The sequence below is a fragment of the Eptatretus burgeri genome, chromosome 1 (assembly GCF_056783735.1).
Source record: "Eptatretus burgeri isolate ZD-2024b chromosome 1, Ebu_testis_v1, whole genome shotgun sequence".
Taxonomy (NCBI): domain Eukaryota; kingdom Metazoa; phylum Chordata; class Myxini; order Myxiniformes; family Myxinidae; genus Eptatretus; species Eptatretus burgeri.
This window is the reverse complement of record NC_140961.1, coordinates 86,137,949-86,152,950: the sequence shown is the minus strand read 5'-3', so window position 1 is coordinate 86,152,950 and position 15,002 is coordinate 86,137,949. Positions and strand designations below refer to the sequence as shown.

General features: G+C 39.5%; 1 protein-coding gene across 17 annotated transcripts in view; it reads right to left on the bottom strand.

The window, feature by feature from the left end:
- Positions 1–15,002, bottom strand: part of CELF2 (CUGBP Elav-like family member 2) — a 134,227-nt gene that overhangs the window by 55,433 nt on the left and 63,792 nt on the right. For all 17 annotated transcript variants that reach the window (XM_085890869.1, XM_085890831.1, XM_085890823.1 and 14 more), the window contains 4 exons: positions 8,350–8,432; positions 8,158–8,206; positions 7,145–7,273; positions 6,436–6,515 (listed from right to left, as the gene is read on the bottom strand). In XM_085890869.1, the coding sequence (XP_085746995.1) occupies positions 6,436–6,515; positions 7,145–7,273; positions 8,158–8,206; positions 8,350–8,432 (341 nt within the window). The remainder of the gene's footprint in view (positions 1–6,435; positions 6,516–7,144; positions 7,274–8,157; positions 8,207–8,349; positions 8,433–15,002) is intronic.

Sequence of the window (15,002 nt, the reverse complement as noted above, 5' to 3'; positions counted from 1 at the left end):
TCGCCAATATTTCAACAGCATGGCGTCGGGTTATTTTGTCTCGATCCAATGTACCTAAGTTAAAAAATATATATATATATATATATATATATAAAAAAAATATACCATTTAGCTTGGGACACCATTTAGAACTTCATCCTCGAAGAAATATTAAGAATCATGTGATAATTTGAGAGGGTGCGCATGAGTGCACGTTATTTTTTTTTACCTGTGGTACCAAAAGTGGACAGAGGTGATGTATTCAACCCTGTTTGTCTGTTTATTTATTTGTGAGCAGGATACTGTATCTAAAAAAAGTTGTGGACAGATTTGGCGGAGGAGTTGGGTATGTGACAAGAACAAGCTCATTCAATTTTGGTTACTATTCGGATGCAGATCCGAACCATCGGTGGGATGCAAAATGGACACCGTTCAGCCTGGTGTGGGTATGCGCTCTCAGGAGTGTCATTCTAGTTTGTGTATTTGTGTTTGACTTGGTGTCTCATTACACCTGGAACAAGTCGAACGTGGGCTGCTGGAACAAGTCGAAAACTCGTGGTTATGTCCGGCAGGCAGGGTGAGCGAGGGAAATTGCGGGTGCACGAGAAAGTTTTAGGTGGCAAAGAAAAAAAAATCACGGTCCCAAAGGTTTATGGTGGGGAGTTACAACCCAATTCTCTCTGAAAATATGCATGGAAAATTAACACTTCACGGGAGGAGGTATGACGAGACGTATGAAAATATAATAATCCTGGAGGAAGAGGAGGAGACTGTATGGTCCACAATTCTGGGGGGGGGCGGGGTGAACCATCCAGTCTGCAATGCTGGGTGGGGGGAGGACCATCCAGTCTGCAATTATAGGGGGTGGGGGAGAGACCATCCAGTCTGCAATTCATGGGGAGGGGGTTGAAGGGGGGGGGGGTTGAACCATCCAGTCTGCAATGCTGGGGTTAGGGGGAATCCAGTCCATAATGCTGGGGGAAATTATCCAGTCCGTCATGACGGGTTTTTCACCAGTATGAAGAATCATCATTGGCATTTCGTGATATTTCAAGTGAAGTAATCCTTCCAGGGGCTGAAATAGATTCAGTAGTATGCCAAGTTCAAAATTCTCAGGATTGTCCAATTAAATTACAATGTTTGCTTCCACTGCAAGCACAAGTATGTGCACACTGGTATATCTGGTGTTAAGCTTTCAGATCCTGGTCATCACCAATTCACATGATGCGCTCGCTCATTAATTTTTGTACCAGGGCAGCGAATCAATTACATTTTCATATTTACTGACCTCTAGGGCAATTTGTTTTTGCTCATCTTTTGTAATTACAGGATATAATACATCCTAAACGTCATATTCCGAGAGAAAAAGCCCAAATAGTCAGTATAATATAATTCGATTTATCCACAATGGCTCAATGGCTTTTGACCATTATTTTTTTTTAATTCCACATTTAATAAACTTCATTATTTCAAAATGTAATCTCTGTATCAAAAAGTATTGTCTAAAAAAGAAAGGCACCATTCATTATAAAATTCATCATAATAAGTATTCCTTATAACATGATTCCACTGCATTAAAAAAAAATAATAATAATAAAAATCTATTATAAAAAAACAAACAAAAAAAAAATGCAAAGCAATCTTGAAGCAACTAAAAATAAAAAAATAAATATAAATAAAATAAAATAAAATAAAAATGCAATAATTAAATGTACATTAAAAAAAGAATGCTCAATACATTAAAAATGAAGCAGGGTGCCGACGAAGCAACCGAAAAGGGGAAAGGAGATCAGGATTAATGAATCAAGAACTGGGGCTTTAATGTGTGCAAACCTTACAAGCTGACAATGAATGCGTTGGGTTGCAAATGGAATGACAATCCACTAGCTTTCGTGAGAAACAGGAAGAGACAGTTATAGCCTCATTGAAAAGAAAAACAGCAACAAGCACTACGACTATCCAGGCATTTTCCTCCTTTGTGTGCGATAAGGCAAATAGAAACGCCCACGATAAGCAAGTTCAGCACTTTTGAGAGGCATCTGGAACAAGAGGAGCTTGCAATTCGTATCGACGAGACGTTGTGAGGAACCCTTGTACACACAAAAATGGTCATCAAGAATGTGAAAAAAAATGGAATTGCTTTGAGCATTGCATGGGCCAAAGGAATTTAAGGTGTACTCAATTTCCTTTGGATGCACTTTGCAAAAAAGGAGAATTTTGAACTTGCAAAGCATGTTAGGCAAGTTCGAGAGTCGTATACAAATGCACTTTAATTACTTTTATGGAGAAATTAAATAAGTGTTTTTTGCTAGAAAATGCAGATGCGATGCACATTTTAATCAATTCGATGTTTTTGTTTTGGTGGGGCTGGTAGGATAGCTTAGGGCAGTGGTTCCCAACCCTTTTGAGCGTGCGGACCATTTCCGAATCCCATACAAATCTGCGGACCAGCATGTACAACTATTATATAGTGACAAAAATGTTATTACATGACATGAGCAGAATGAACCATGGCCTGGCAAGAATGGTTGCTTCTGACATGCGGTGAGTCATTTGGCAGTGCAGGAAGACAAACTTTACATTTTGTTCCCTTGCCTCCATCGAGTGCAGCCGATACCTATATGGAGCACAAGTGGGGAACCACCAGTACTCACCTCAGATGCCGAGCCTGGATTTGAATCTCAACCCAGCCACAAACTATCGCCTTCATTTTTTGATTGCAAGTTGATGCATTAATGCACGCGCAGTCCATGAGATGGCCATTACACTGGACAACCCATCTGCCAAGACTGGTTGTTGGTCGTCATTAAAGATCCCATAGTGTTTTTTCCAAAGAAGAGGTGTTATTATTGACACCTTGAGCAAATTCCAATTTTTTTTTTTTACAACCTCAGTCACGTATCCAGTGTCAAAGTGTTAATCCATCCAGGATTGGTTATAGCTGAGAAACATTTCTAAACTCATCATGATATTCACCCAAAACTCGATAAAAAGTATTGCTCATAATTTTATTTTAATGGCTTATGCTCGGAAAAGGTTGAAAATTATTGCGTGACAGCCATGATGAGCTGAATGTGCTTGTATTTTTCCCCCATCTTGCATTGGTACAACTGCTTTGAAGAAAGCACAATCCAAATAGCTTCAATTCCCGACAGAGCATCTACCTTCAAATGCACAGGTGCAATAGAAGTGAAACAAGGTTGCAAAAGGCCCACACACTATTGCCAAAAGACTACCCACAATTCATGGTGCACTTTCAGATGCTCAGCAAACCAAACACCATTGTTGGAAATGCATTGCAAGCAGAACCTTAAACCCCTGACTCTTCAAAGCATGATTCCGTATTCATTTATGAAAATGAATGAAAAAAAAAATCTCGTCATTCTTCATGGAAACCTTGACACATGAAAGTTCGATTTAATCGCATGAGTCAAAAATACAGGAGATTTGCAAAAACGGTGTAAATCTTTTTTTTTCTTTTTTTCCATATTTCTTTTGTCCAACTGTTTTGAAGAAAGCACAATACCAAATACGAGTTCCAGAATTAGAATACCGGGCAAGGACCAGCAAAAGCAACATCTGTGCTCTCGGAATTTTGCTGTTAGCCAATACAGAAGGTAACACTTCATACAACTTTGATATCTCCGGTTAATGCTGAGCCCAAGCAGATGTATTGTCCTCTTCTAACCTGCTGAAATTGTACTGAAAATGTTTTCTTTGATGAAAAGGCAGTTTTATTTTGATAAAAATGGAACAATCTTACACTCTCCCATTCCTAAAAGCAAAAAATAAAATAAAATAAAGATTGAATGCAATTTCACCAAAAATGCAATCAAATGGGGATAATATACACACACAACAGCGAAGTGATCTCATCACCGAGGCTTTGCCAGCCTGTGAGCTCAGTGAGAACAAACAAACACAACCAGGGGAAATTACACCTGAGAGAGAACATTACTTTTTTATATAGACACTTTGGCATATTAAGGAAAGAGCCATTTAAATAGGTTGAAAACAAAGGGGGTTGGGGGGGGGTGGGGCAGAGAGGAGAGAATTTCTGGAACATAAGCAAAGGAAGGGTCGTCATTACAAAAAAGTATGTGTGTGCATGCACACGCATGCACAGTTCACGGGTCATCGGATCAAGACAGAGTTTTTTTGATATTAGTAAAGCATCAGGAGGACTGTTGTTAGCCAGGATGAAGTGATAAATAAGCAAACTTATAATATAAATACATGAACACAGTGGAAAGGTGGTGGTGTGGATTGGAGAAAGCAACAGCAAGGAAGAGGGACAAAAAGAGACACTAGGAGGAAGTATAGGTGAGGGGAATAAACACCCAGGAAAAAAAGTGTGAACCAAGAAATCGACGTTTTACAGGTGCAGCAAAAATTAATAAGGGAGTGCAACATGTATGATGGGTCAAATGGCCTCATTTCCTTGTTTAAAGTCAGACAGGATGCAACCACTCACTGATGCAGTGTAGTCTCAAGAGACCGTATACCCTTTGAACATGAATTTCCATTCTGCAGATGGAATATAAATATTTAAATGCAATAGGTTCAATTCCCTACAGAGCATCTACCATGGAATGCACAAGCAAATTCCAAGCTCTACCAGTCGAGAGAAGAGAGAATAGAGAAGAGAGACAGAGAGGGAGAGACAGAGACAGAGACAGAGACAGAGACAGATAGAGAGATAGATATAGAGATAGGCAGAGAGGGAGAGGCAGAGGCAGAGGCAGAGAGGGAGAGACAAAGAGAGAGAGAGAGAGAGAGAGAGAGAGAGAGAGAGAGAGAGAGAGAGAGAGAGAGAGAGAGAGAGAGAGAGAGAGAGAGAGAGAGAGAGAGAGAGAGAGAGAGAGAGAGAGAGAGAGAGAGAGAGACAAAGAGAGAGACAAAGAGAGAGACAAAGAGAGAGACAAAGAGAGAGACAAAGAGAGAGACAAAGAGAGAGACAAAGAGAGAGACAAAGAGAGAGACAAAGAGAGAGACAAAGAGAGAGACAGAGAGAGACAGAGAGAGAGAGAGAGAGAGAGACAGAGAGAGACAGAGAGAGAGAGAGAGAGAGAGAGAGAGAGAGAGAGACATAGACATAGACATAGACATAGACATAGACACAGACAGCCAGCCACACAGAGACAGAGACAGAGACAGCCAGCCACACACAGACACAGAGACAGACAGCCCCACAAAGACAGAGACAGACAGTACCACAAAGACAGAGACAGGCAGCGCCACAGAGACAGACAAACAGACAGCCACACATAGACAAATAGACAGCCCCACAGAGACAGAGACAGACATTCACACATAAACTGAGACAGACAGCCACACATAGACAGAAACAGCCAGCCACACACAGAGACAGACAGAAACAGCCAGACACAGAGACAGGGACAGCCACACAGGGACAGCCACGGACACCGTTACCATCCATTCATAAGCAAATAAAATAAAAATAAAGAAGATAATATATCCCTAGTTGGGCAGTTCTTAAAATGACAACATTTCAGTGGAAGGCCAAAAAAGTTCCACACTTACAAATATTCACCTAATGCCACCCGTAGAGACGAGCAAAGTACCGTGTTTCCTGGTGCTTTGATGCCAGCAGCATGCGATGATTAAAGCTTGTGCAGGTTAGCTGGCAGGTCCAGTCCCAAGTACAAAGCAGCAAATGTATCACTTGTACCCGTAAAACCTCATAAGCATGTGCAGGCACCGATGATTCATGTGATACAGCCATTCTTTCAACTGGCAGCATTTACCCTCACACATCAGACAAAATGCACAACCCTTTGTGTTGGTTGTATTGACAATAATTTGAGCACATTTCACGATGCTGGAATCTTCGGTTGAAATTGCGTCGATTTGTATCTTACCTACCATCCTTGTAATCGATGCAAAATCAATAAACAAACATCTGCCACATTTGTGTTAAATGTAATAATGCACAAACCCCTTATTGAGCCTTGTATCATTTGGGAAAAATAAGCAAATAAATAATAATAATAAAAAAAAAAAATATCAACATGTCCGAAGTCTGAAGCTTTTTCAATAGATTAATTTAGCAATGTACTGCCAGCTTGATATCAACCTCTGCATAAACACAGGAACTTGCGAGGTTAACAGATTCCTTATTTTGCAAATGTGGTTTGTTAAAAAAGTAAATAATAGATGACGACAGAGTTCGTATTACAAAACAACCATAAAATCCCACTCGAATACACATCAAATTCAGCCAATTACAAGCATCCCGACCAAATTTAAACCATTATCCCACCAAGTCACTCTGCATGGAAAAGCAACCATACATCACCATCAGGCCACTTCATTTTGCAATGAATCAGAGGGCGGTGAGTAACAGAATAATGCATTGAGGCAGTGGAGCAAAAGCCAGAGACACAGCAGACGCGGCATCATCGGTATGGCATTATGTTTGGTCGTGCCGGTTACCTCCATGGTCTGTGACTGGTGCATCGCCTTTATTGCATTCACAGCCATCGCCCTCGTGGCGTAGGTCACAAAAGCGCATCCTGGAAAAGACAGCCTAATCAGGGCATGGAAAAGCTTCATCATGCACCACAAGCTTCCGTTAAATTTGTACAGATTCACAGACCTTATAGTTATTAATCCTACAAAAATGTCCAAGCAGAGAGATGGTGAGTATCAAATTACCACCATTGTTGCTCAATCAAGAAGATAAAAAATAATGATGATCAATGCAAATATCTCGGCAGTAAACTACCAAGACATATATATATATATATATATATATATATATATATATATATATATATATATATATATATATATATATATATATATATATATATATATATATATATATATATATATATATATATATATATATATATATATATATATATATATATATATATATATATATATATCTTGCTGGAAAGTTCAAGGATTGACAACTAACTACACTAGCGAGATATAAAACACTAACACCAACAAGAAACAAGGAAGGACAGGAAAGGCATGAAGATATATAATAACATTAAGCAAGGGTAAGTGGTTGGGGAGGGGTCGGGGAGCAGAAGGATTGGCAGTGATAAGTACTTAGATGCAAAAGTCAATGGATGATAGATAGGAAAGGAATGAGATGTGTAAGCAATAAAGGACGGTGGGATGAAATCACCTCTGCTCACTCCATCTGGGCCTCGCAGAACACGGCACTCCTCTATCTGCCCATAAGACGAGAACATAACACGGATGTCACTTTCGTTGCACTTCTTGGACACCATGCCCACGAAAAGCTTCCGATCCTCTGCAAATACACAGCAAAGACCAAGACGATGCACGGTGAGTGTTGGCTTTCGATTTCCCCACCTTGTGCGCAACATGCCCTGCAGGTATATGGAAACCCCCACTTGGCACATGGACAGGTGTAAGAATTGCAAAGCAAATTCTTATACAATATTGACCTCAAAAGTTTTTAAAAAAATTTTTAATGTTGAGCTGAAGTTTACACTAATCCCAACAAAATAGGGCACTTTCCATGCACTTCAGGATGGTCATTTTAGCAAAGCAACTTTAAAAAGCTTTTGCAGGAGACAGCGGTCCTGCCTCGGAGGATCCAATGAAGCAGAATAAAAGCCCGACAAAGGTTAAGAGCATGAATATACTTCATAAATCAGAGGTTGTAATGCTTAGCAAAGTGGCCAGCATACTTTCACTAGCAGATTACTACACTATGTAATTATACTGCATTTCCATTGGGTCATTAAAAAACAATGGTCGAAATGTTTTAAGCAAGTGAGCTGTGTACAGAATGTTGCAGAAACACAAATTGTTTTTTGTTTTTTTTTCAAAACATCGATATGAGGCTAATAAAGAAGCTTGTACATGATCACATGCAGGCCAAACACATTAGGGGACGTCAGTGTCCTTTAATGTTTGGTACAAGGATATTTGTGCATAAATTGACGAATGCATATCGTATCATGGGATTTGAACCTGCTTCTATGAGCCATTGGTTCAGGTGTAAATGATGAACAGGTCAATCTGACTACCAAAATAGAATCAGCCATGTTAAAGTCAACAATGAAAAAGCAGCACCAGAGCCGAGGCAATGGGAAATAAAAGACAACTGTACAAATGAAGGTGCCAAAATTAAGTATGTGGCAAACAGCTTCACATTTATACTCCTACCATTTGATTTTTCACTGTCTGCTGGCTTCATCTGAATTGCGTGGTACATCTGTCAACAAGAATAGGACAAAGCAGATATCAAATGAAACCACATCAAAGTATTGCTCAGAAAAAAAACTAATAATAATAATTTAAAAAAAAACAATTAACATAACATTTCAAAAGTAATGAAATACAATGGAATGCATTTACCCCAGGGAGCTTTTTGACATTGTGCAGGGCATTCTGGGCATCAAGAGCTGCTTTTCTGGTATAAAAAGTCACAAAGCAGCAACCTGCAGGGAACCAGAAACAAGACATCTGCATTGCAACTTACAATCAGGGATGAAGCTCAAAATAGCAAAACATTACCACTCACACTCACACTCACACTCACACTCACACTCACACTCACACTCACACACACACACACACACACACGTTAAATTTGCATTTCTCATTTTAACTGGCCTTGTCAAGGTTGCAACAGAAATAGCGATGCAGAATACCTCATGTACAAGATTAGCCAGATACGGTCGTTTGTTAGGCTGAAAATGCCAGTGGAAATGTGGTACAAGTCACTGCCCTTTGTGTTGCTGTCCATAATTAAATGGCTACATACCTTGTCATTGTCAGAGCATTCAAACATGACAAATATAAAATGAGCAGCTATTTGAAGCAACCTTTCTACGCCTGCCTTTGACTTTCATTTCATGACAAATCGGAATACATTGAGCAAACAAAAACGAGTTATTTTAATTTGAAAAGCAGTTATCAGTGCTCTCAATTAAATTAAAGAAAGAGTTGGGGTGCCTATACTCATATGAGCACCCAAGGTTCAATCTTTATTGATGCAACTCCAGGAAGATATCGAGGAATAATTTGTTTCATCCTGTGTTATATCGTTAATACGTGACACGTCCACCTTGCTCTGATAACAGCCTCAGAAAATCTTGGAACGCTGCAGAGACAAGTCGCAAGAAAAAAATAAATCCTAGTCAGTTGCACTCCTGCCAAAGAGCATCTTCTAACTGATCCAAGGTCTGTGGCTACAACACCTGACATAGTAATTCCACTTGCATCACTTCCCATAGAATTCAGGTCGGGTGAGCAAGCATACTAATCCACGTGGCCACCTTCACAGACCATTGCCGAATAATCCAAGTCTTGTGAGTTAGAGCATTCTCCTTTATCAGGAAAAGTCAGAACCCCCCCACCCCCCAACAACAACAACAATAGGGCAAAAAAAACGAAAATGAACAGCACCAGCGAAATCATTCTCGTTTTACACCACAAGACGCCGATAAATTGTCAGACCCTCAATGGTCATGTTCGAAAACTGTGTGTGCAGAGATTCATATATGCAAAACATTTCAGTGAAAGCTCAAACCAAGGGCTCCCAAAGTTTTGGTCAAGAAGGGCCACTTAACATGTGGAGCATTGGGTGGCAGGCCAAATAATTGAATTCATAAATTAAACATGCAAATATCCAACAAATACAATCCACCATTGTACATAATCCCTAGTTATACATTTCAAGGAACTTACCTATTTTTTCAGAGGTAAAATATTGTAGCGAAATTTTAATTGGTGACGATTTGTTTCAACATCGTGCATGAAACATCACAATGTGAAGGATCCAGTAGAGCTGATATTTAGCAAGTACCAATCGCGACTTTGACAATGATATTCATGGTGGAGAGGGTTTTCTCACGAGTATGTGCTTCCAAAGAGAAGCCATTTTGATGGGCATGACAAATTGCAGGGTGGGTTGATGGTGATGGGCCTTTATAGAACTGTGCATACCATTTTCATGACATGCTTTTGCCTTTGAACTCATGTAACCACTGCATATCCGTTGTAGCACTTTCTGATTTGCATGCAGAGATGTTGAAAAATTGCACGATATTGCTCATGGGACCTGCAATCCAATAAGCACCGGCTGAATTCTTCCTGTACAAGCATTCTGTGATCTGAAAGTACTTGTCTGTGCACATTGTCTTAGGTTTTTTTCTTCCAGGAGATATTTTGTGCACCAGGAAGTGGGTCACATTGCATCCTTCAGATGCTTCTGCAGTAATGAGAGTGCTCTCTCAAAGGGTTTCACACTGCCATGTGGAGTAGACAATCTTTCCATATTCTTGCAGCTTCAGATTTAGATTTTGTTCAATGAAAACACTGGCGATGTCAACCAAAAACACTAGATTACACAGCCACTCCATAGTGTTTTGCCGAGGTAAGTCTTGCCTTCTTTCATTCATAAATTCAGACAATGTCTTACATGTCAGAAAGAAGCACGTCAGAATGACACCTCTGCTCAGCCATCAAACTGCTGTAAAGTTGACAAAATCTCCAAACGTGGCTTCAAGTTTCTCCAAAGTCTTGCATTGGTCATGGTTGAGGCCTTTAGATTTGGTTTGCACACCTGGCTGCAACCTCCATATCTTGAGAATGTGTAAAAATAACTTTATGAAACCAGTGACAATAAATGAGGTCCACACCTCAATCTTCAACAGCTTTGTCATTCAAGAGTTCCACGCAAATTTTAGCTCCCATCACAGATGGTGCCCCATCCAAAGTGACACAAACAGCTTTCACCAAATGTGTGACACAGCAAATAAAGATGCCGGTTCCTCAAATTCGGTATTTGAGGCTTGTGAGAAAAGGTACTTCCTCAAAATTTCAGTCTTCTGTCCTTCCGCGAATGAAAATGAGAAGCAACACAGTATCGCTCATATCAGAGCTCTCATCCAATTGCTGTGGAGAAATGCCACAAGCTTCCCTATTTTATCTTGAATATTTATGCTTCTGAAGAGCATTGCCAACGTCTTCTACGCTGTTAGTTTATCAGCATTTTAGACAGGTTATATCCTTCAGAAATAGTGACAGTTGCCTTCACTGGTAGTCAACAAATATATCTAGAGGCTACATATGATTAATCGCTTAACAACACTTAATGTTATAAGATTTCATCACATCTTGTTCTTGTTGGACAGAAAAAAAAATTCCATTTCACTTGAAATTTTCTTCTCATCAACAATACATTTTTTACATGCAGGTTTCATTTTAACAAAAAAATTTCAAACCCTCTATAGTGCAGTGCAGCAAGCATGCATCAGTGCTTCAATGACATCTCACACATTCCGGAAGCAGAAAATGGACAAGTAACATCAAAAGTTGTCTAATGGTCCTGTCCAATGAAACCCTAAATCTTTTCGTTCCAAGTAAATTTCGGAAAAGCTTAGATATGTTGAAGGGCCTGTGGATGCACACAATAACGAGACTCTCGGTGTCCAACAGGGGATTAATCCATCCATCCATTGGGACCAGACTCTGTACAGAGCATTGGTGCTGCCAAAGCAGTTTCCTGGGCTATTGGGCGCAATCCTGGATGGGTCGCCACTCCAACGCAAGATACTCGAATGGCTCAATCATCCCAGCAATCTGGTACTCATTTTGCCAACCTCAGAAGGATGACAGGCTGAGTCAACCCCACCTGGTATTAATTCAAAGGAAAACGGGATTTGAACTCAGGAACCTAGGATCCCAGCTCACCAAATTGATGGTGATCACGTCACCATATTTGCCACACAATACAAAATATATGCAAGATCTTGAGAACTACAGATGCCGAAATGAAATTGATCTTGCATGAACTGAAAGGAGAGCCCAAAACTTTCAAAATTGGAAAAGTAATTTTAAAATTTAATGATCAGATTCCCCAACCAGTTCACATAGCGCTGGCGGTGAAAATCAGCATCTTCCGCATACTGCTGCAGATTAAGAAAGTGCGTGAAATCCTAACTTCATTTGTTCCAAAAAATTTCAGTTTTGACCCAAATTTTCGCACATACTGTGCCAAATCCCAAATCAGCTTGCCCGTTCCCTGAAGTTTCAAGTTGAGTACATTCATGTGGGCACTGATGTCGGTGAGAAAATGCAAGTCACATTGCCATGTTTCATCTTCAATCACAGAGCAAGTTTCCATCTTTCCTTTCTCAGCAACAAAGTCTCGGATTGGCGTGAGAAAGGCAGCAAATCATTGCAAGACGTTTCAACGACTCAGCCACCACACATTTGCAGCAAAGTAGATTATTTCAGTGAAATCTGACTCTGCTTCTTTCAACAGTTCCACAAACTGTCAATGGTTCAGAGCACGACAAAGAATAAAATTGACGATTTTGACAACCAAGTCCATCAAACCTTTCAGTGTATCTTCCCCAGCCATTTGAGCACCAATATTTTCTTGGTGCAAAATGCAGTGAGAGGATGCCAAATCATCACCATTAAGGCCAATCACAATCAGATCCAGATTCTCGTTCAATCATCGCAGGTGCACCATCCATCGTAACTGAAGCCAACTTCTTCAATTCCAATTCAAACTTTTTTTTTACAACTTTATAAAGTGTAAAGAACGTGGATGCCACGAGTGCGGTCTTTCAGCCCACAAATTGAGAGCATCTATTCGTGAATCTCTGTCTTTGGACAAAAAAACCCACAAACTAATCCAGAAAGCAAGTTGTGCAGTGTCTTGGATGTCACATGACTTGCCTAAAGTGAGCGAAGAAGACACGAGTCTTCAAATGAGCACAGTTGGAACTCAAGATTCTGCAACAAATCTTGCAATTGACGAGCAATCTACAGATTTTGGACCTTCTGCATGATATGGTGTTTTTTTTTTTCTCTCTTTGGTTCACAAATTTCGAGCAAAGTTTCCATAGTTGTGCAGATGATTTATTTCGCCAATTCTGTATCTGAAAGTGATTTGTTTTTTTCAAACAACAATCCACACTACTTTGTAGCTAGCCAAAGTCACGAGCTCAGAAGATAAAATAAACCGTTTCAAATTCTGCTGCTGATGCAGCAAAGAAGTTTATTATAGATTTGAACATAGAAACTGGGTGACAGTCAGATAGATCACTGATATCTGCAGGTAGTGATTTAAGTACAACAGAAGTCATTTGTTCTCGAGTGATATTAAAAATATATATATCAGTTTAACCTCGGCAAATCAAGTGAGATCGAAATAATATTGGGTGTAGAGGTAAACTACTTGCGCTGTCTGACAACTGATGCACCAACACAACTGTTTGCCAAAAAATAATAATAATAATACTAAAATACAACTTTTGGATAACATAGATTTGCCACATGTGGCAAGTGGTGAGCGTATTGGACGACACAGGCTGCAAACGATTCCATGGACAGGTACTTTGGAAACCTCTGGTCTAAACAGAGCTGATGCTCATCAGTAAAAGAGAGTTTGCTGCAATTAAAAGTTATTGGCAATTATGTACACAAACCGTCTGCAATATACTGTTGTAAAAAGATTGCATATTAGAGTCCTGAGAGAGCAAATACTATCTTAATTCAGTTTATTTCTTGGTTTTAGTGCAAAGGGGCCTATTTGTATCATCTTGACATTCTGGAAGGTTGTTCACATGGCCAAACCAGATGAAAGATTGGTCCTTCAGGTTCCAATTACCAAATCACCATTTCCCTTTAGACTGGTTGACCATCAGAACCTCCACCATAAATTATAGATGAAGTACAATGTTGTTACCCCACTCTCACAAAGTGAAAAGTGGGATTTATCCATTGGTTCACTTCTGTCTGTCTGTTTACAGACATCAGTTTATGATCGAGGAACAACTTAAAATTGCATTGGAATGTTATATTTTGAACACAAATCATAACACAAACCTGCAGTTCAGCTTCCATTTGTGCATGCGTAGAGTAGTGAGATTATCATTATTATTATTTTATTTTTTTTACTCTGCCTGTCTGGCATTCAAGCAAAATTGAAAATAATTCCAAAAACAGAAAACTTACTATTTTTTAAGGACATCAAAAAGACACAAACAGGTAAGAACACGAAGGTAACATGTTAAATAAAGTGATGTAAAAGACGCTGCATCAACATCGGTCAAATTCCCCCCAAAAATTTTTTTCCGACCTTTCAAGTCTTTATTATCCCCCGCCAACCAATGAAGTTGGCAGGGGATATAGAAATGGGTTCCATCCGTCCGTCCGTCACATTTCGTTTCCGGAGCTTAACTACAAATCCCCTCAATATATATTTACTAAATTGATACACATCAAGCAAGTGGTGAACTGGTGCCTTTTGATATGTCACATGGTTTGGCAGCCATGTTGGATTCAAAAAAAAATTAAGAAATGTTTTCTCTGGAATCACATAACCTAACGAAGTGAAAATTTGCAACTATCATTTTCCATCATGTCTGCATACATAGTAAAAATTATGATGTCACAAGTCACATGGTTTGGTGGCCATCTTGGATAGAAAAACACACCTCATCCAATCAACACGAAACTTCACACACGCATTCCACTGGAGGATTGGAGGCAGAATGTAAATTTATGATGTCATAGGTCACATGGTTAGTCAGCCATCTTGGATTTAAAATTAATAAATTTTTTAAATCTTCTTCTCCAGAACGGCTGGACAGATTGAGGCAAAATTTCACATACACTTTCCCCAAGACATCTTTTCAGAAGTTTGTTAATTTCTAATTGATAGGTCACATGGTTTGGTGGTCATATTGAATTTACCCTAAAACCTTCAAACATCTTCTCCAGAACGGTTGGTCAGATCAAGGGGAAACTTCACATACATATTGCACACGCTTCGGGAATACAAGTTTGATAATCCTCATTTACTATGGTGGGGGATATCGAAGACTTTGTCTTCAATGGATGCTAGTTTCATTTCAGTTGCATTATATACTTGAATACTGTGGAGCACAAATCGCCCTTTTGGCTCTTTCAGATACCTTCCATTTAATCGTACTTGGAAAAAAAAGTACATATTCATGCCCCGAGGGCAGAGTAACCGAGTTGGTTCT